Here is a 19,834-nt window from a genome sequence, read left to right as displayed (position 1 = left end):
TCTAGCCATCGAAAGTAATGGCATTAGTTCATGTAAAATTTTTGATGAAGTGGGCAAGAAGTTGAGAATTTATTACTTTCGATATTCATAAGAAAAATTGACACTTTACACCTGCAAGTTTCCAGGTAGTTGCTTGTATTTATTCAGTACCCCGTGACCCTTCACGTTGGGCTTAATGTTTCTGTTAAGTCTCCTCCCCTTCACAATCGTCCATTCACCTTCGTATTAACGTGAAAATTACCACACCTACATCTTCGATACCTGGATCACGGTTCTACTTTATTATGCTTTACGAAAATTTTCAAATTTTGTACATTAGAAATATCTTAACGCCATTCATACAATCGCTTCACAAAATACGAAAAATCTTTTTATTATACAATTTGCGTCATTCACTCAGCATTGTAGATGGAACAAGAAAGAACATGAAATTAACTCGATATCATTTGTTCGCAATCTCAATGAAAAATAATTCTCTTCGTTTCTCATGATTGATTCTTACAATTTCTATTTTATATATAAAAAATTGTCCTAAATTAAAGTTTGCAATACTCAGGCTTCCCCTCAGAATTCCATGTTGTTCTCATCTTTTGAAAGGCAACAACTGCGTATAAAGCTGAAATTAATGGTAATACATGAGAAAAATGAATAAATTATATACGAATCAAGATGTTTTTATCTTGAAGGGTCTTTTCATGTTTCTGAATTCAATGCTGTTTAAATTTCAACAATACGCGGTATTCATTTCCGACTCTCCACTGAGAGATATGCAATTTTTTGAATTTAATTACTCACATGTTGCGTCCCACTCTGAATGCGACAATGTTCCAATTTTCCTGTGTCCTGTGGAATTCTGCATATATTGGATAGCATGTAAATAGTCTGCCGGGCCTTGCCCGAGAAGAGGTGCTTCATGGTAAGGTGGATAAGTCTCTAGTGCCTGCATGTTACCTAAAAGTGATCGCCCCTCATCCTTCATACGATTATAAAATGCATCGAACCTGTGAAATAAATTAATTCATTGCAGTTTCCAAACTTGTTCACAAACGGATAAATTATAACATAAATTGAAAGATTAGTTATATGTTTATTTCTGAGGCTTCAATGGGTTATTATTTAACGACCATGATTTTTAATTAATAATCATTAATAATAAATACCTTTCGAACATCACCATTTCTAGGCCATATTTTCGAGCAAGTTTTTTTAGAAGTGGTAAATATACAAGAAACTCGGGACAATCAACAACTCCCTCAAGATGAAAATTGTATTTGGCCCCGAATAACGGGATATTTTCTTTTTCGATTAAAAATTCAACGTTGAAAATGTCGTTGCCGAATTTGTTTCCATCGATTTTCTTCCACCGTGACCTGAGGAATGCAATTGTGTAATTAAAATGAAATAAAAAAATAATGAGATATGCAAATGATTACGTACACTAAATCATAAGCATCTGGAATACTGGCGATAAAATAGCCACCAGCTCTCAGTGTCTCAGCAGCATTTTGCATCATACATTCGGCCTGCGGTAGTGTCTCAAAACTATAATGCAATGCAAATTGACAACTAACAAGATCAAGCAGCACGCTGGGATCTCTGTACTTCTCTCTCAACCGAACCTGAAATCTTTGTCATTAAAAAATATTTCCCGTTGTTAAACGTGTCTACATTATTGTCGCTCAACGACAAAATACAAAATAATGATAACAGGCTCTATATACCTTTGTGCAGTCAGCAACGAGGAATTCGGAAGAGAACAGTGGAGCAAAGCCTCTGTCATTTTTGCTACGATTCTCTATATCTTTATAACGCGTCTCGCACTGTTCAATGGATACGTCAGCAATATCAGCACAAATTAAGTGAGCAATGTTTGCCTTTTTCCATTTCAGGAGGTCTCCACCTTTACCACAACACATGTCGAGTACTTTGAGGGCTGAACCCTGGCTCGAGCTCTGTCTGAGTTTTTCTAAAAATTCATCTGCAAGAAAAAAAAGCTATGCAATTAATTAATTCATGGACTTATTCCACAATATGACATACAGCTTTTTTATTCCTCAAAAAAAAAAATCTAGAAAAATGTAGCTCCCATGGTAACCTTTCTCTTCACAACCCCCCGAGTTCTACCAAAATAATAATAATGTGCAATTACTTATGAGCATGCTCTTAATCCAATTATTGAAGTTCCTCATGAAAATAATTCGACTCTGTGCTCTCTGAGACAATCCTTTCTCCTCCAGGGCATTATAATGTTGTGTCACAACCTTAGTGTGATCGGTAGCTTGGTTCTCGGGCTCCACAATATCCCTACCGCTTCCAGTCGATAAATCCGATGGGATCCCACTTGTCTGTAAAATATTTGTCAATTAAAGGAGCTTGAAGATTTTCGTCTCTCATAATTATCAAGTACAAATCGATCATTGGCACACCGATGTTTCTCCTGTAGGATTGCTTTTTGCTAGCATTGGTTTTTGAGACTCTCGTTCATCACCATCACCATCATGCTTGCGCTTCCGTGATTCCGAACTCTCAGCGATATCCGCCGTTTCCACTGTTGTTTCATCCTCATTTTGTTGTGATGTCGGAGCTTTAAGTTTAGCACCACTATTCACTGCTTCATCATTATCGGATAATGAATGCTTTAATTGTTCCTTAACCACCGCTTTAGGAGTTGATGGAGACGACATATCAGTTATCAACGGTACTTTCTTATTTTTCTATTTTATCTTTCCACTGTTTATTCTACCTGACTGCAACACTGCACGGCATTGACTAGGGAGGTCGGCTAGTTATGTACCTAATACCACGGAGGTTTAATCTTTTTTTTTTTGAATTTTTATTGTCGACACAATAAAATACTGATGATAACTGTCATTTTTTTCATGGAAAAAAGTGAATTTTGGGACTAGAATTTTTTTTTTCAATAACTGAGCCTCTACTTTAGTCAATCCTCTTTGGTAGTATGTGCCATGTCTTTGATTAGCAGACAATTATTTTTTTAATACTTCCCAAAATGTTATTATGGTACAATAATTGTCCTGTGTGTCTCTACACTTTTCAAAAAATTTAAAAAACGGTTCATTTTGGCTAAAACAGAGCAGAACATTTTTCAGGGCTCAGCTGTAGTACAATTTCATAATGGTGGCGCCTGAATTAATTTTGAAAATTGAGTTTGAGAATTTGAATTGAAAAGTGCAGGATAACCCAAAATAATTAAATCAATAGCAACTGATAGGGAATTCAGATCTTAATTGATAGCATTAATGGCAGTAATTTAATTCCTTCATGTCAATTAGTTATTAACGCACTCACCCTGCATTAAACAATTATCTGCAAGTCGACAACAATTCAGCTGCCACCAGTACGGAATATTCTTTTCCTTTCCTCTTTTGAAATGTGGCAACATTGGACTTGTCCAGCTGATGTCTTCTAGCTAACATCACACTCCTAGTTTTTTACTGGTGTCGTGAGTGATATGTGTGATGGCTGTAACATTGTACAATCTGAAAAGAAATACGGTCCTCGAAAATTCGCGAGAGAAATATAATTCAGCGTCACAAATAATTTACCATGAATACTGTTGTTTACACGAGGGCTATGGTTGCAATTAATGCTGGCATCATGAGACGTACGTAGCATAAATTCACTCTTGAGATATTTATTTCACCTGGTTGATGGAAATTTCCCCAATAAGATGGGAAAAAACTAAACATCAGATAAAGTGACTGCTCGCTTGTATCGTGCCGGTTTTATTCATTTATGTAACATTTGGCAAATTCATCGATGGTCATGCCGGACTATTATTATTTCTGGTGGTGTCACCGGTTTTTCAAATAGATTTATCATCAAAGGTCCGTTCAGTTAACTCTGAGTAATTGTGAAGTTCAGTGGGAGCAAAGGTTAGGCTGTCCACATGATGTTTTCTCTCCATGGTTTCCTCCATGAAGAAATTATGGAGGATATCATAAGTGAAACTGGTTTAATACGAGATCTTTGAATATCCGTCACTTCTCATGTAGATAATTTAACCAGCCCAATTAATTATTGTAGCATTCGAATATTCTTTTACGTTAAGTGAATCTAGACAAGAGTCTTGTCATGAAATTTAGTAAAATTTGTGATTTTATGTCCAGTTGTAAAATATTTAATCATAATCCATAAAATAAAATTCTTTGGGAATAAATTTTCGTTCAATTACAGGGTGCTATACCAGACGACGGCTGTACCTCGATAATCGCAGTCTAGGACTTTTATTTTCATATCCGAGTAAATCAGAGAAGCGAATCGTTTCTGGAATTGATTCGTCGATTCTGAGATCAAATATTCAGATTTCATATTCCCAGAATCGAAGTTTTCATTTTACTCCAGCATGGAGTGGGCAAGAGCCTTCGTCGAAGGTAGAAGAAACTGTGAAGAATCTCAAAGAAGAAAAAGAAGAGAAAGAAAAAATGATAGTTGCATTGGCCAGCGATATCACCAAAGCACCAGACAAAGCAGTTCCTCAAAAACGAACTTTATGGCAAAAGATAAAGGCTGAGATGCTCCACTATTATCATGGATTCAGGTTATTGGGACTTGATATGAAAATTTCAGCGAAACTTATTTGGAGGGTACTCAAAGGAAAGGAATTGACAAGACGAGAACATCGATTGCTCGTTAAAACAACTGGTGATATGTTCCGACTGATTCCTTTCTCGGTTTTCATAATCGTTCCCTTTATGGAGTTTCTTTTACCAGTGGCAATCAAATTTTTCCCTGGAATGTTGCCATCAACCTTCCAGACAGCAACAGAGAAAGAAGACAAATTGAAACAAGCCCTAAAAGTTAAAATAGAAATGGCAAAGTTCCTCCAGAAAACGCTGGATGAAATGGCAGTGCAGTCACCAAATCACAAGTCCGAGAAAGCCAAAGAGTTTTCTGAATTCTTTTACAAACTTCGTTCAACAGGTGCTACAGCTTCTAACGAGGAGATCATGAAGTTCTCCAAACTTTTTGAAGATGAAATCACTCTGGACTCCCTCTCGCGTCCCCAATTAATCGCCCTGTGTCGAGTACTGGATGTGCAGACCCTGGGCACAACAAACTTTCTGCGTTATCTCTTGAGAATGAGGCTCAGAAGTCTCGCAGCAGACGATAGGTTGATTGATAAAGAAGGAGTTGAAACCCTGACACGAGCAGAGCTGCAGCAAGCCTGCCGAGCACGAGGGATGAGGGCCTATGGAATGCCAGAAAATAAATTGAAGGATCAGTTATCCCAGTGGTTGGACCTGAGTATTCACAAAAAGGTTCCTCCTTCACTCCTCCTCCTTTCTCGAGCTCTCATGGTACCAGAGACAATGCCAATGTCTGATAAACTCAAGGTTACAATATCAGCACTTCCTGATGATGTTCTAGCAGCAACGAAAGGCGCTATTGGTGAGAAAGAGGGCAAAGTTGATCATAGAACAAACATAGAAATTATTAAAATGGAGGAACGCAAAATTGAGGAGGAGAGGAAGGAGAAGAAGGAGGCGAAAGAGCCTGAACCAATTATTGCTGCCCGAGAAGAAAAGAAAGACGAAATCACCACTAAGGATGTTAAGGTTCTTGAACAAGCCCTTGATTCGATTGGAAAAGATAAGAAGCTTGTCGTAGAGAAGGAGGAGCTGAAGGAGCTCAAGGAAGAGATGGCAGAGTACCAGGAAGATATCAAGGAATTGGATCAGATGAAGGCAGAGGCCCGAGGGGAAATTGAAGATATTAAAGTGTCCAAGGGAGCTAAACGTCTGTTTAACAAGGTTAATAAGATGATTTCAAAGATGGATAATGTGTTGAAAGAGTTGGAGAAGAGCGAGGAACAAGTGAAGAAGAAGATTGAGACACTGAAACCTGAGGAGAAAGAGGGTTCTCATGTGGTCGAGGAACTGGTGAAGGTGGACGAACTTATTGCTGCTATCAAGCAAATTCAGAGTGTTCCGGACGAAAACAGACTCTCAAGGATTTCCGAGATTTTGGGGAAGATCGATGATGATAGGGATGGTGCAATAAAAATTGAGGATGTACTAAAGGTAAATTCTATTTAAATCAGTTGAAAACATATGTTCGTTTAGAGACGATATTTTTTTCCTGAAATTACTCTTCACTGGGAACGATAAATAAATATCAAATCGTTTTTGAGATATTTGAAAAAGAACAAGAGATGAAAATAATAAAAAATGGCCTCTTGGCATTATTTTAAGACCCATAAAATAATTATTCTTTTTTTTCCTTCAAGGTGATTGAGCTGATCGGCAAAGAAGATGTAAAACTGAACAAGAAGCAGTTGAATGAATTAATTGACCTCATAGATAAGGAGGAGGTTTTGGAAGTGGAAGATCAGATTTCCAAAGCCTTGAAGAAAGATAGCAAAGACAAGCCTTCGGATGAAATTCAACCCGAGAAAGCCTCCGTAGTGCCGTCAATCCATCCAGTGAAATCAAAGGAACCACTGTGTGAAAATCTAGATGATGAGGCCACACCAAAAATCACAGTGAAATCCGAAGCTGAGGAGTTGCGAGATCCAGCGCCAATCTTAAAAGATCCTCTGGACTCTAATCCAGTTAGAGATGCCTCTCTAACGAGTGTACCACCTCCGAAGGCGAAAAAAACTGAAGGTTCTAAGCAGCTGTGATTCGCACGAGTCCCATAAATTTAAATTCCTCTACGCATAGGCCAACGATTTTTTTCTTTCTATTTTTTATCAGGATGAACATCGCAAGGTGTTGAGTTTGGACATCAGACAGTATAAACTACCAACTCAAATGAAATGAGAAGTGAGTTTCATCTGAAGGAACAAATGTGTTTCATTTATTCGGTGAACAAAAAAAAAATGGTCTAGTGGGAGCAATGAAGAATCGAGAGAATTTCAACGATTATCGGAGGGAATTTACGCAATGAAAATTAATATATTTGATTGATTCATGTGTTCAAACTCTGGACGTACCTATCATGGTGGATTTAAAACGTTAATGCATCCTGTGCTGAAAAGAGGAAAATGAAATAACAAGAGGAGAAAGTCACTTTTCACTGTCGAAATGCAGTGGAATCACGTGCTGGACACGACTAAAATTGGAATTCATTCACCCTTTTACCTCTTTCCGTTCGATTTGGATTAACTTCGGAACAATATCATTCCATCAGTGAAAAAAATCGTGAGGGAAGTGGTAAAGAAGAGATAAGTTCGGAACACGTACATATTTTATTGACGCCGGTTGATATATCTTCATATACAAATATGGGCTGTTCCTCTAAATACACGCAAATATATGCGAATCCTGTCTCACAATTCACGAAATTATTTTCATTACTTTTTTGAATTAAATATGTATGGAGAAGGAAATTCTTCAAAAAGAAAAGATCCAGTTTTTCAATTGGAGAGACTTCAACAGCTCGAACACTCGAAACACAAAAAATAAATTCTTAACTTCACTGTTGCTCCTATTTTTTCATGGATTAAAACAAAATTACATTCACAAAATTTTGAGATCGATGTAGTATTGGACCTCTGATCATTCCTATAATCCTCAACTGACGAAAAATGAAACAACTAATGAAGGCGCAAAAATTCACTTTTTACAATTCAAGAAATTATTTAATTACAATTAAGCTTGTAAATATAGCTATCCATGTAAATAAAAGTACATCCATCGATGAAGTTTGTAAATAAATTCTTGAATCAGAAAAATCGATTTTCGACAGATTCAATTTCTGTTTCTTAATTTTCATTGGTTTAGTATCATATGAGCGAACACGGATTAAATACTATGTCGATTGGGCATGCTTTTTAAAAAAAAAGAAAATTTTGTTTCCCCAATTTACAGGGGAAATCGTTGAAGTTCGTACAGTCTCTTCCACTGGGAAACATGACTTCTACCTCTTCACGAGATCTTATTGCTCATCCATTCTTAAGTAAGTCTGAAAATAATTACTGAAAATGTTGGGACCGAATTTGCATAATATAATTAATGGAATGGCCCATATACATACATTTGTTTCGAGTAAAATAAAATATTCGAGAAAATATTCGAGGAAATATTCGATAAAATATTCAAGAAAATATTCGAGAATTACTGAATAGGAAGTTCTGAACCTACCCGCTTTTATCACTTCACTTCGAAGTCTATTCAATTTTCTGTGGCATTTTCGTGAAAAAATGTTCTTTTTAATAATTAAGGTGAAAAAGAGAGTTTTTAATCACTGGCAGTATTGTCTGAAGGCCAAGTTATATTTAAGCAGAAAATAATGACTACAAGGTGGAGGAATAAATTTTTTGATTCAATTTGAATCATCCGATTGGTATTACTTTTAGTCCTTCTAGACTCAGCGATCACGAAGTGTCTCGTTTTTTAAAAAATTGATTTGAAACTCTCTCTGGTACCTTAATTCAATTTGTACGATTTACGAGGGAAATATAAGATAGAAAAATAATACGAATAAAACTGCAAGACGCTGTTTATTACTAATTGTCTCCAGCATTGATATGAGACACTCTGTATAATTATATATATAAATAAAATGGAATAAAATAACGCGTGTCGATAATTCCCATTGGACAATAATTTTCTCTTCCTTATTTTTGTAATAGAATTGTTGAATAGGAAGACAAATAAAGCCTATTATTTCATAAAAATTTCGTAAATGCGGAAGATTGAAGAAATTTTTTTAATTTTAATCAATCATTCTACGAACAAAAATGACTCATCAGTTGTTTATGAATTTATTCAAAATTGTAGATTTTATGCGCAGAATTATAAAAATTTGTGAGTCATTGAAAAATGAAAAAATCGAAAAATCCATATATACCTTCCTTCCAAAAAACCATATATTCTCCGAAATTTCCAAGAAAAAACCATGAAAAATGAAAAGACATGGACAGTAACTCCTTGAATAATTTCATCATTTGATGCAATAGGACGAGAGAGACGAGAGAGGCGGGAGACAAAGAAGATATTTTGTCGAGGAAATGAAGGAATATAGCTGAGTGGGTAATGGAGCAATGGATACGGCCCTGAGGCCAAAAGTTGTGAAGAAGGGGTGGTGCGAGTACGGGGAGGGATGAGGAGGGGTTGAGGAGGGAACTGGGGCTTAGTGGCCCGCCATGTTTTTCACCAAGTGGGGTGTCTAGAAAAGGCCGGGGTGAAAATATCATCTCTCGGGATATGCAGGTAATGACAATCACCTTAATTCCATTAAAAATCATTGACAAAACAATAAATCTCATGTTGATATTGATTGGTATATTGATACGCTGATGCATAAATGAATATTCAATAATTTCGCAACGTTGGATGAGCAGAGAAGGTAGAGCCCAGATTCAGTAAACCCAAGATAGTAAGCATGAGTCTCTATGAGTCAGTCGAAACCACAATTGAAAAAAGGTTATTTGTATTATCCACAAGCCCTGGAGTCCCTGGAAGCCCTCCATCAACTTCTGGAGTAGGTGAAAAGTGTTTTCAGTTGATGACTGATGTTACGTTTGGATATACCTTATCGATGGGCTGTGACGTGGGTTTTTCACGTATATATAATAATAACTTGAATTTTTTTTCTCTCTTGACGGATGACCAGTCCGATTGTCCGTTCAAGGGTACACATCGTAGATAATTGTGTATGTTAGTCATTGTTGCAACATATTTTGTTATGTATTTGGAGTTGTGTCAGTTCTCCATATGTGAAAGGCTTTCAGCTGTGAGTATATATGAATGAATTTTGTGAGTGATAAGGTCGAGATGGTCAGTTAGAGTTTTATTGGCGGGTTTTGGTATAGAATGAATAACTTAATGAAAGGTATAATCGCCGTATTCACATACAATCATTAGCTATCAAGGTATTTCACGAATGATTTCTACTATATTTGTTGCAGTACAATATTACATTTATCTTTATTATATCATCGTACCAGGAATAAATAGTAAGTTCTGGAGACAATCGCAATCGCAATGGATCGCAATGGAGGAATTTTAAACATGTGGTTATTCGATATATAAATGAATCGAGTGGATAATTTTTCGGCTCTAATTTGAAATCTTATTTGAAGTTAATCCAGGTATTATATATTAGGTTTATTGTTGCAGAGTCAACATGGGAAGAAGAGAATCTTTTTCCTTCATTAAGGCCTGCCATCCTCTCAACGACGACGCATCTCCCACCGGGGTACCACAACCAAAGTTATATTGATACCGATGGAGCACCCATAATTCAACATTTTAAGAACTTACACGGCTATTTGTTTCGATTACTAAATAATTGCTTAGCGAACGAAAATATTTTTTGTAGCAATCGGGTATCTTTCGAGTTTCCAATTGGGTTGTCGGTAAAAAGGTGGTGGACACACTGGAGTCGAATTATTTTTAAATAAGGACAATAACATAAAATATTAATAGGTGAGTTTATAATGCCGAGTGAAATTTTAATGATCGTTAATTATAATGTTGATTGTACAATTGAAAAATTTATAGCGAATAATTGATTTTAAAGAGGAGAGATGTTCACCCCGGAAGAAGCGGAGTTGACAAGCGTGCAAGGGACCTGGTGGTTGCCCAAAGATTTGGAATGAGGAATCCAGCACTTCGTCTCGTCGGGATAGCGTCGTCGCCCGGTGGCGGCGGGGTGTTTGGTAATCGGGCCGAGGAGGAGTTGCGCCTTTGGCTTGAATCACGCTTGGATGCATTGGGCATTGACCCAGTTGCTTACTCGCGTTTCGTTCTTAGCCTGTTGCGCCGCCCCGACTCGGCCCTGTCTCCATCCCTCAACACTGGCGGACGACACAATCGGCTACGCACCAGGGTGAGATTGCCCCTGCAGGGTGACAGAGAACAGAGACGCGCGGTTGTGCAATGTCTCACCAATGCCGCTGATCAGGTAATTTCACTTTTCTTTCAGGTCGTCAAAATCTTACATTTTTCTCATTAGTCGTATTATTCTCTAATTACCTCAGTAATGATCTCGACTCATCAGCAGCCAAATCCGGAAAATGGCTTACGTACTGAGGAAAACCCATTAAACCTAGGGCTTTTCCAAGTATGACAAAAAAAATGTGGGACATAATAGCGTAAAAAATAGAAGTTTCACGTCTATATTAGAACACAAATTGAATGATTTATTTGTTTAATATTTTTATCTACGAACGCAGTTTTCTCTCCGATTAGGATGAATCAGAACTAGAAATGTCCGGAATATTATCGATATTATCGGAGTATTTACTTCATTTAGACAAAGTCCTCGAAAAAAATAAAGAAAGGACTTCTCTATAATTTTTCCTTATCTGACATTATCAGATTCTTGTAGTAGTCACCAAAGATTTAAACAAATGTGAGATAAATTTTCTATTGAAAACCTTGAATTCTTGAAACTTGACAGAAATGCGGAGTAGAGTCACTGGTGGACGAATTGTGCGCCAAACTGAGAGATCTTGAAGGGGGCGGTGCTAATGACGATAAGGGTGAATGCCAAAAACTTGAGGATGACAATAAGTCAAGTACCTTTGAGTCATTAACCCCCCGTGACAGAGCGCTCAGGTACTACGCCGCTTTCCCAGCGCTGCAGCCTGCCACTCCGAAGAAAACAACCCACAAAAAGGACAAGAACTTGGGCATCACCAACAACAATAATAAAAACCGAACCATCTGTGTCAACGGAAACAATAATAAGAACAACAGCAATAACAATAAAAATACTAGTGCTACTTCAAACAACAAAAGTCGGCATAAAAAAAATAAAATGTCTGTAGTAAGTACAATACCTTTAAAATTTATTGAAAGTGTTACAACAATTATAAGTAGTAAAACGGTACCCATCAAACGTCAACGTTTGCTTCATTCTGGGATTTTATTAGTCAAGATAAATTAAAATAACCTCCTCGTAGTATAATGAATGGAGCGTTTTACTACTTTCCACTGGTTTTTCTCTGGAACATAAAGCATTACTCTCATTTTTCGTCATAGCAGGCCATAGAATCTCGTCGGAGTAATGAAAAAGAATCTTTCGGCTTTGCAAAATCAATGGAACGTGAACGGGAAAAAGAACGTGAACTAGAGCTTGATCAGCTTCGTCTGGCTCAGCTGCAAGCAAAGTTCGACGAGAGTTTAGAAGCCCTTTGGGATAGTGGTCCAGGTAACTCTCAGGACAAGACATCAATCTGGGCGGCTCCATCGTTGTCAATACCATCTGGTCCCTTATGGCCAGTTGACACTGGTGAACTGCCCCTGATTCTCCCATTCAATGATTCGGCGTCATCGGCTACAACACCTTATCAAGAATCCATCATCGATGATTCTCCCATTATTCCTTGGGACATTCACTTCTCTGTCGGCAAGAGTACCAATGAAATTCCCAAGGATGAGCATGATTACAATTTAAGCTGGTCGGATTATGTCAATGATGGGCCCTGGTGCTGGAGTATGAGCAAAGCTTTGGATATCAGTCGTAAAAAAGATAATTGTTACACTATTCCAGCTTGCAAAACACCAACAGTAATTGGCGACAAATTAACATCACACCCTGAGATCAACAGCGTTCAGGACATTGTTGTTGTTCTCGATGATGATCTTGATGGTGATGGTGATGCTGAAAATGAAGATGAAGATGATAATGATCATGATAATGATAATGATGGTGAAGGTGATAACGATGGTGATGGCGAATGCGAGGATGATGATGAGGATTTATTAACATCTGCACGTACACATTTTTGTCCAATCAAGGACGATGGTAACTGGGCTGATGGCACCACATTTCCAGTTAATAATAATTTTGAGAGAGTGGCTTATCGACGATCAGAGTCCGGGAACTTGCTGTATCTACCTGGTGGTGAAAGCCCTTACATGGAGTACAGAGATGATGTTATAGTTCCGCAGACCTCTGGGTTGACTTTGAAGTTTCGTGTACGTCAGTGCGACAAGTCTATTCAGACCGATCCTGTCAGATCACCAATTAAGAGAAGAATTTTGGCTGAGGAGGATCATTTTTATTATTCCTCAATCGAAACTGACGATCTTCTCAGTCGAGAGGCTGACAGAGTTGGCAAGGATTCTTTCACACTGGGGCATCTTGGGTGGGTGCAACCAAGCGTGTCATTACTTAACGACCGAAAAAGGTAAATTGCTTTTATTATTTATTTCATCATCTTCCATTCAATATTTTATTTATATATGATGAACTCCACACGAATGAAAAACTCAGTGTCATTTGAGTTATAAATTTCAATTAATGATTAAATTACAGAAGGCATAGTAGCAGCTTTAAATGTCGGCCACTGGCAGCCTTGCGACCGTTAACACTGTAAACTGGTTGCTAAAAGCTTCTCAAACAACTGAGGTCATCGCCCTTTCGTTGATTCAACGCATCACCCAGCTGTTATTGTTTCTTGTAAAACTATTCAACTATTTGAACTGATAGAAACATTTTTTTAAGGAAAATCAATATAAAGTCAAAAGGAAACCAAACAAGGGGGTCCCCCTCGGCATGTGGAATTTGTTATGCATGAATCCAAGGAGGTACAACTAGCCCCCTTGTTATAAGTAAGAACCAAATGATATGAGGAAAAAAAACGTCAAGGGAGAAACGAACATAAACATCTGCAGATAATCATAAGAAATCGTGTGATTAACGATGATGGGAAAGAGAGTTCATTTAGGGAACATAGTTGATAAATCATGAATCCTGCGAATAGGAAAACAAGAAAATGATAATGAACCTCATACTTTTCTCCAGTTGAGGCCAAATGAAAAAAAAAAACGAGTGTTTGTTTTCATTATTCATTTCGGTTAAGTTTTGTAATTGGTTGCTGGTTTCCATGTATATATAATTTTTTTGTCAAGTTGTTTTTTTTTTTTCGGGAGAAAAAATACCGTTTGGAAAAAGTGGGAAATCGAAATTTTACTGATTGCTGAATTGCTTCCATAGTTATGACTTCATTTTTTGTCCTGTTTTCAATTTTTATTTGACACTCCATTATTCATGGATGTAAAATTATTTGTGAAATTTTCACGCGTTCTCCATCTATACGAATAAATCGATAACCCCGAACTTCGTGATGATGAAGTATAGTAGATAAAAATAGTGAAAAGTAATACCGTATAATTGATTTGAAGAAGCAATATATTTTAAAAAATATATAAGAATTGAGGGAGATAAGGAGAGATAAAGGGTTGAAAGTAGAGGAATAAAAAGAATTAAGGGAAAGAGTTTTGGCGTAGTCGATGAAGTTGACATGGTGTTAAATGAAAATATTAAACAACCCGAAGTGGTATTGTATTTTTTTGTTTTCCGTAATCATTAATGACTTTGTCTTAATCATATCTCCTAATTATAATTTAACGCCTTAGAAAATGCAAACTAATAAATACTTACCTTTTTCTTCCTCCTTAAAGACGAAAACGTCAATTTAAAATGGAAAACGATAAAAAAAAAAAAATTAACTAATGAAAAAAAAAAATGTATCCCGATTGATCTCCACAGTTCCCTGATTCCTTTCAATTTACCTCCACCAAGAAGAATCCCTCAGCAGAAGTAAAAAAAGAGATATAAAAAAAATGAACAGGTACCAGAACGTACACATGTAAAAGAAATACCAAAAGGTATTTGGTAAAAGAGATTCTCGCTGCTGCAAAACATACTGCACGAGCTTTATGAGAAAAAAATAGAATTGAAAGGCGAGTTTATCGAAGCCAAGAAAATGAGAGAGCAAAGAGAATGAGGAAAAAAAAGAATGAATAAAAAAACAAAAATTGTTGAATTGGAAATACTTTCCACGGGAGGAGTGAAAAAATAGCCCAACAAGTAGATACACTTTGTGGTAATACCCTTTTGTGAAAGTCAAGACTAACATCGAGGCATTTAAAGGTACCTAATGCGATTGCGAAAGGACAGGTTTATATGAAATAACAGAATTTCGAGAGAAATTGTTTCATGAGAAGATGTTAAGAAGGAACTATCAAGCATGTATGCAAGAAAAGAAGTGGTGAAAAATAAATGAAGGCAGTAAACACTGAATTATTATTTATTCATTACTTTCCTGAACCCTGGTATTGACTGAGCGTGAAATTTCATTTCTCAGTCGATGACACTAGGCCCATTACGCGCGGAGAAATTGATTTTTCAAATTCCATCTTCTAATGAAGATGAAAAAATAAAACGTGTCATCAATCGAGAATTCAATTCGATCTCCTCATCACTCACTGATAAATTCATTTTTTCATCCCAAAATTTCCTGAAAAATTTAGTCAAGTGCTTAGGAATAATTTATAATTAGACATTACGCTATAATACATCCAATTGTTGTAAACAATTTCCGTATGAGTGGAACCTCGATATCACAGTTGCACTTCCGTGTTTGGATGCAGAAAATAATTGGAGGAGGGTCACTGACACTAATACGTCATCGACGGACTTTGCGTGCCCTTGGGATTTGCGGGTGCCGGGGGAATGCTCAGAAGAATAGTATCTCACTGTCTCACTTCACAATTCAGCCCGTTTAATCTTCCTTCGACAGACTGATAAACGATAACAAGTCGATGTTCTTCAACTTCGGTGAAGAATTTCCTCGTAACTAGTTAGTCGCCTGTCGAACAGTTGTCGAGCTTTAATCGACAAAAAAGATTTTTCATCTCCCTTTATTAATTAACAATTGACAAAAATGTACGCTTTATTCATACCAAAAAGTTTGCGGATTTGTTTTCGATCACAGGGACTGAGATTTACCTCAACAACAAGTGGCATTTGGCTGCCTCAGAAACAACCAGTGAGTTAAAAAAAAAGTTATTATTTGAATTAGTTGATTCCTGAAATAGAAATAGAAATACCTCCCGCCTCCATCTTTTCCTCATTTTCCGAAAAAGAAAATGAGTCCGAATGATAAAAATTGTTGGACATAGGGAGAAAAAATCTCATCCCTCTTGGAACCCGTGAAATCGAAGATAATAAAAATCAAGAAACCGTCTACGATACCATTGCTACATAATTGCATTGCATTTCTATTTAAATATTAATTGACAAGAATAAAGATCTATATTAATAAAAAAAAATTCCGCAGAACAAATACGAAAAAAAAAATTGTTTTCCTCGTACGAAAATCACTTTTTATCGATATCGCATTGATAATCGAATATTCTAAGATGAAATATATAATGTACTTGTTTCAAGTATATATATTTTTGTCCGTATATGATAACGTTATGTAATGGATAAGTAAGGCTACTTTTCTCAATGCTGTTGTATTTTCATTTGATTGAATGCACGTGATTCAGAGTTAATGAACGGGTACACATGCTCCGCAGCCTCCAGGCAATTTTCCCGGAGTTAAAAGAGTTACCGATATCTTCTCACTCTTCAGGTTTGATTTAGTAAATTTCTGGGAAATCCTGGATCAGATTGGCCTGAAAAAAATACCGTTTCTCGATTTCATAATTATTAAATGACTCACAAATTTTTATATTTTTTGTTTAAAATAATAATTCTAGATATATAATAATATCTTTTCCGTTTTCCGTAGTCTGGTGAATTTTTGAAAAAATCTGGAAGTGTGAAATGAAATTAAATTGATACTGATGAAAGAATAGTATTTCGCACGAAGTGTTTCATGGTTCATTAACATAAAAATTTCAGGGCTACAGACTGGATTTACGCCGCGAAGTGCAAACCGCGGATAAACCGCGTCGTGCACAATTTACTGAGCGCAGTCAGTTGAAATATGCACGACGTTTAGTGGTGAAACTTGGCTCAGCAGTTATCACCCGTGAAGATGGACAAGGAATTGCTTTAGGACGTTTGGCATCGATTGTTGAACAAGTTGCTGAAAGACAGATTGAGGGTCGTGAGTGCATAATGGTGAGCAGTGGTGCAGTTGCATTTGGAAAGCAAAAACTTACTCAAGAACTGCTAATGTCGATGTCAATGAGGGAGACCCTGAGCGTCACCGATCACACGCGAGAACAAGTAGGTGAGTGTTGAAAATTATCTAATTATTCCGAATTACAATACGAACTATAAAAAATAAATGGTCATTTCCATTCTCACCGCTTCATTACAATTATATCCTAATGACCAAATGATTCATTTATCTGAGGAACCCTGTTGGAACCTCGCGCAGCAGCTGCAGTGGGTCAATCAGGTCTCATGTCCCTGTACGATGCCATGTTCGCCCAGTACGGTGTAAAGATCGCTCAAGTCCTAGTGACAAAACCTGATTTTTACAACGAAGAGACCCGAAAAAATCTCTTCAGCACATTAAGCGAGCTCATAAGCCTCAACATAGTCCCAATCATAAACACAAATGACGCCGTCTCGCCGCCGCTCCTGGCAGATGAAGAAATGAAAGACAGAAGTGATCGTCGGGGTATTTCAATAAACGACAATGATTCCTTAGCGGCAATGCTAGCAGCAGAGGTCCAGGCTGACCTCTTGATCCTCATGAGTGATGTTGATGGAATTTACAATTTACCCCCTTGGCACGACGGTGCAAAGATGCTCCATACATTCACCTCTGACCACCGAGGAACAATAAAATTTGGTCAAAAATCAAAAGTAGGTACAGGAGGTATGGATTCCAAGGTGAACGCTGCCCTGTGGGCCTTAGATCGTGCAGTATCAGTGATTATTTGCAACGGATCCCAGGAACAGGCGATAAAAAATATAATGGCAGGTAGAAAAATTGGTACTCTCTTCACAGAGTCATCGAGCTCATCTCAGCCCGTTGAGGTTGCTGCTGAAAATGCTAGAATAGGTAGCAGAATTCTTCAGTCACTGACACCAGAAGATCGAGCCCGAGCTATCGATAATCTGGCAGATCTACTTCAATCGAGACAGTCAGAGATATTAGCCGCTAATTCCAAAGACCTTGAGGAAGCTGAAAAATTAGGACTTGAGAAGCCCCTGCTAAGCCGACTCGCTCTCACCCCGTCGAAACTCGAATCTCTCAGTGCTGGACTCCACCAGATTGCTGCTAGTTCTCTGAAGAATGTGGGAAGAGTTTTAAGAAGAACTAAAATATCCGAAGGTCTCGAACTGAAACAAATAACAGTCCCCATTGGAGTTCTGCTTGTCATTTTTGAATCACGCCCAGATAGTTTGCCCCAGGTAGCTGCATTAGCCATGGCTAGTGCTAATGGTTTGTTATTAAAAGGTGGAAAAGAAGCGATGCACAGTAATCGACTTCTAATGGAACTGGTGAAAGAATCCCTCCAGTCCGTTGGCGCATCGCACGCAATTTCATTGGTTTCCACACGAGAAGAGATAGGAGATCTACTATCTATGGAGAAACATATCGATTTAATCATTCCTCGGGGAAGCTCGACGCTTGTTAGATCCATTCAAGAGCAGTCAAAGCATATCCCGGTGTTGGGACATTCCGAAGGAATTTGTCATGTCTATGTAGACAAGGATGCGGATCTTAAGAAAGCCGTGGACATCGTTAGGGACTCCAAGTGTGATTATCCGGCAGCCTGCAATGCCATGGAAACGCTTTTGATTCATGAGAGCCTTCTCCAGGGAAGCTTCTTCACTGATGTCTGCAATATGCTGCAAAAGGAAGGAGTGAGTAATAATGTTTTAGTTATAATATCTTTTTTAAGTTCTTGAAGTGGTGTTTAAATGGTGTGTGCTCAACAGGTGAAAATAAATTCGGGTATAAAATTACGAGAGAAGTTGACGTTTGGGCCGCCTCCAGCCAAGAGCATGAGGACTGAGTATGGGGCCCTGGAGTGTACTATTGAAGTGGTGCCAAATTTGGAAGAGGCGATCAATCATATTCATAAATATGGAAGCTCACATACTGATGTTATCGTAACAGAAGATTGGGAAGCGGCTGGGCATTTTCAAAGGGAAGTGGATAGTGCCTGTGTCTTTCATAATGCCAGCTCCAGATTTGCCGATGGGTATCGATTCGGACTCGGTGCTGAGGTCGGTATTTCGACAACTAGAATTCATGCAAGGGGCCCTGTTGGTGTCGATGGACTTCTCACGACGAAATGGGTGCTTCATGGAGAGGGACACACAGTCAAAGATTTCGCTGAGGGAGGACCATGTACATATATCCATGAATCTCTTCCCATCGAATGAAAGAAATTTCAAACTTCACGCCATTCAAATGCTACATTAGCTCCATTTTATTGAGCTTAATTTTTTACCGGAACCGATATAATAACCCATATTTGAGACTAAATCGGAAATTATATTCTGCGCTCGACGACGATTTTGTGATTTTCACATTTTATTGAAGATTAATGCCAAAGAAAAAGGGTGTGAATTATAATGAAACAAGTCGGCAAGTATTCGAATTAGATTTGTATTATTAAACGATGTTCGAAGGAAATTAATAAAAAATATATTAAAATCGATCCCGCCGGCATTCTTTTTTTTTTCAAAATAATTCCAATTTTTTCTTTTGTAAATGTCTAATCAATGGAAATATTGTTTAAAAACTGAATAATTGAAAATCGAAAAGATATCCAGTGAAATTGAAAAATTCGGAGTTTTTGAAAAACATAGTTTTTCAAAATATATACTACTAATGAAATTATATTATTAAATTAGCGCGTTGTCCTAACGGTAACGTGCTCGGCTAGCACGCCGAAGGCTCGGGTTCGATCCCGCCAATATTCATTTTTTTTGTTTAAATAATTCCTATTTTTTCTTTTGTAAATGGCTAATCAATCGAAATATTGTTTAAAAACTGAATAGCTCCTCGATGTTCATGTTCCCCTGATACTTTTCCAAAAATTTCGAATTTTTCACTTTCAGTGAAAATTTCAGTGAATAACTCCTCGATGGTCATGTTATCCTGATACCTTTTCTAAAATTTCGAATTTTTCACTTTCAGTGAAAA

The 19,834-nt window shown here is 37.4% G+C and overlaps 4 protein-coding genes across 6 annotated transcripts; 3 read left to right on the top strand and 1 right to left on the bottom strand.

The window, feature by feature from the left end:
- Window positions 1–253: 253 nt before the first annotated feature.
- Rnmt (RNA guanine-7 methyltransferase) lies at window positions 254–3,392 on the bottom strand. 2 transcript variants are annotated; one of them, XM_011299650.1, is made up of 8 exons: window positions 3,310–3,392; window positions 2,427–2,794; window positions 2,150–2,345; window positions 1,722–1,978; window positions 1,438–1,619; window positions 1,161–1,370; window positions 796–1,001; window positions 254–616 (listed from the first exon to the last, which is right to left on the bottom strand). In XM_011299650.1, exons 2-8 carry the CDS (start codon window positions 2,682–2,684, stop codon window positions 537–539), a joined length of 1,389 nt encoding a protein of 462 aa, XP_011297952.1. In that variant the 5' UTR covers window positions 2,685–2,794; window positions 3,310–3,392; the 3' UTR covers window positions 254–536. The 2 variants fall into 2 exon arrangements, with proteins under 2 accessions (XP_011297952.1, XP_011297951.1); XM_011299649.1 differs by having other exon boundaries at window positions 2,427–2,659; window positions 3,310–3,391.
- A 63-nt stretch (window positions 3,393–3,455) lies between these two features.
- Window positions 3,456–8,573, top strand: Letm1 (Leucine zipper and EF-hand containing transmembrane protein 1). The gene is made up of 3 exons (XM_011299651.1): window positions 3,456–3,625; window positions 4,198–6,044; window positions 6,251–8,573. The coding sequence occupies exons 1-3, from the start codon at window positions 3,568–3,570 to the stop codon at window positions 6,644–6,646; spliced, it is 2,301 nt and encodes a 766-aa protein (XP_011297953.1). The 5' UTR covers window positions 3,456–3,567; the 3' UTR covers window positions 6,647–8,573.
- A 512-nt stretch (window positions 8,574–9,085) lies between these two features.
- Window positions 9,086–15,006, top strand: LOC105263435 (uncharacterized). Of its 2 annotated transcripts, none has more exons than XM_011299648.1 (6): window positions 9,086–9,179; window positions 10,089–10,397; window positions 10,492–10,875; window positions 11,374–11,742; window positions 11,961–13,108; window positions 13,237–15,006. In XM_011299648.1, exons 3-6 carry the CDS (start codon window positions 10,567–10,569, stop codon window positions 13,295–13,297), a joined length of 1,887 nt encoding a protein of 628 aa, XP_011297950.1. In that variant the 5' UTR covers window positions 9,086–9,179; window positions 10,089–10,397; window positions 10,492–10,566; the 3' UTR covers window positions 13,298–15,006. The 2 variants fall into 2 exon arrangements, with proteins under 2 accessions (XP_011297950.1, XP_011297949.1); XM_011299647.1 differs by having other exon boundaries at window positions 10,473–10,875; window positions 11,958–13,108.
- Window positions 15,007–15,502: 496 nt separating this feature from the next.
- Window positions 15,503–19,346, top strand: P5CS (Delta[1]-pyrroline-5-carboxylate synthase). The gene is made up of 4 exons (XM_011299645.1): window positions 15,503–15,754; window positions 16,618–16,951; window positions 17,078–18,543; window positions 18,619–19,346. The coding sequence occupies exons 1-4, from the start codon at window positions 15,650–15,652 to the stop codon at window positions 19,066–19,068; spliced, it is 2,355 nt and encodes a 784-aa protein (XP_011297947.1). The 5' UTR covers window positions 15,503–15,649; the 3' UTR covers window positions 19,069–19,346.
- The last annotated feature ends 488 nt before the right edge of the window (window positions 19,347–19,834 follow it).

This window comes from Fopius arisanus, unplaced genomic scaffold (assembly GCF_000806365.1).
Source record: "Fopius arisanus strain USDA-PBARC FA_bdor unplaced genomic scaffold, ASM80636v1 scaffold00015, whole genome shotgun sequence".
Classification (NCBI taxonomy): Eukaryota; Metazoa; Arthropoda; class Insecta; order Hymenoptera; family Braconidae; genus Fopius; species Fopius arisanus.
Note: the sequence above shows the minus strand (reverse complement) of the source record. Positions and strands in the feature narration are given on the sequence as shown.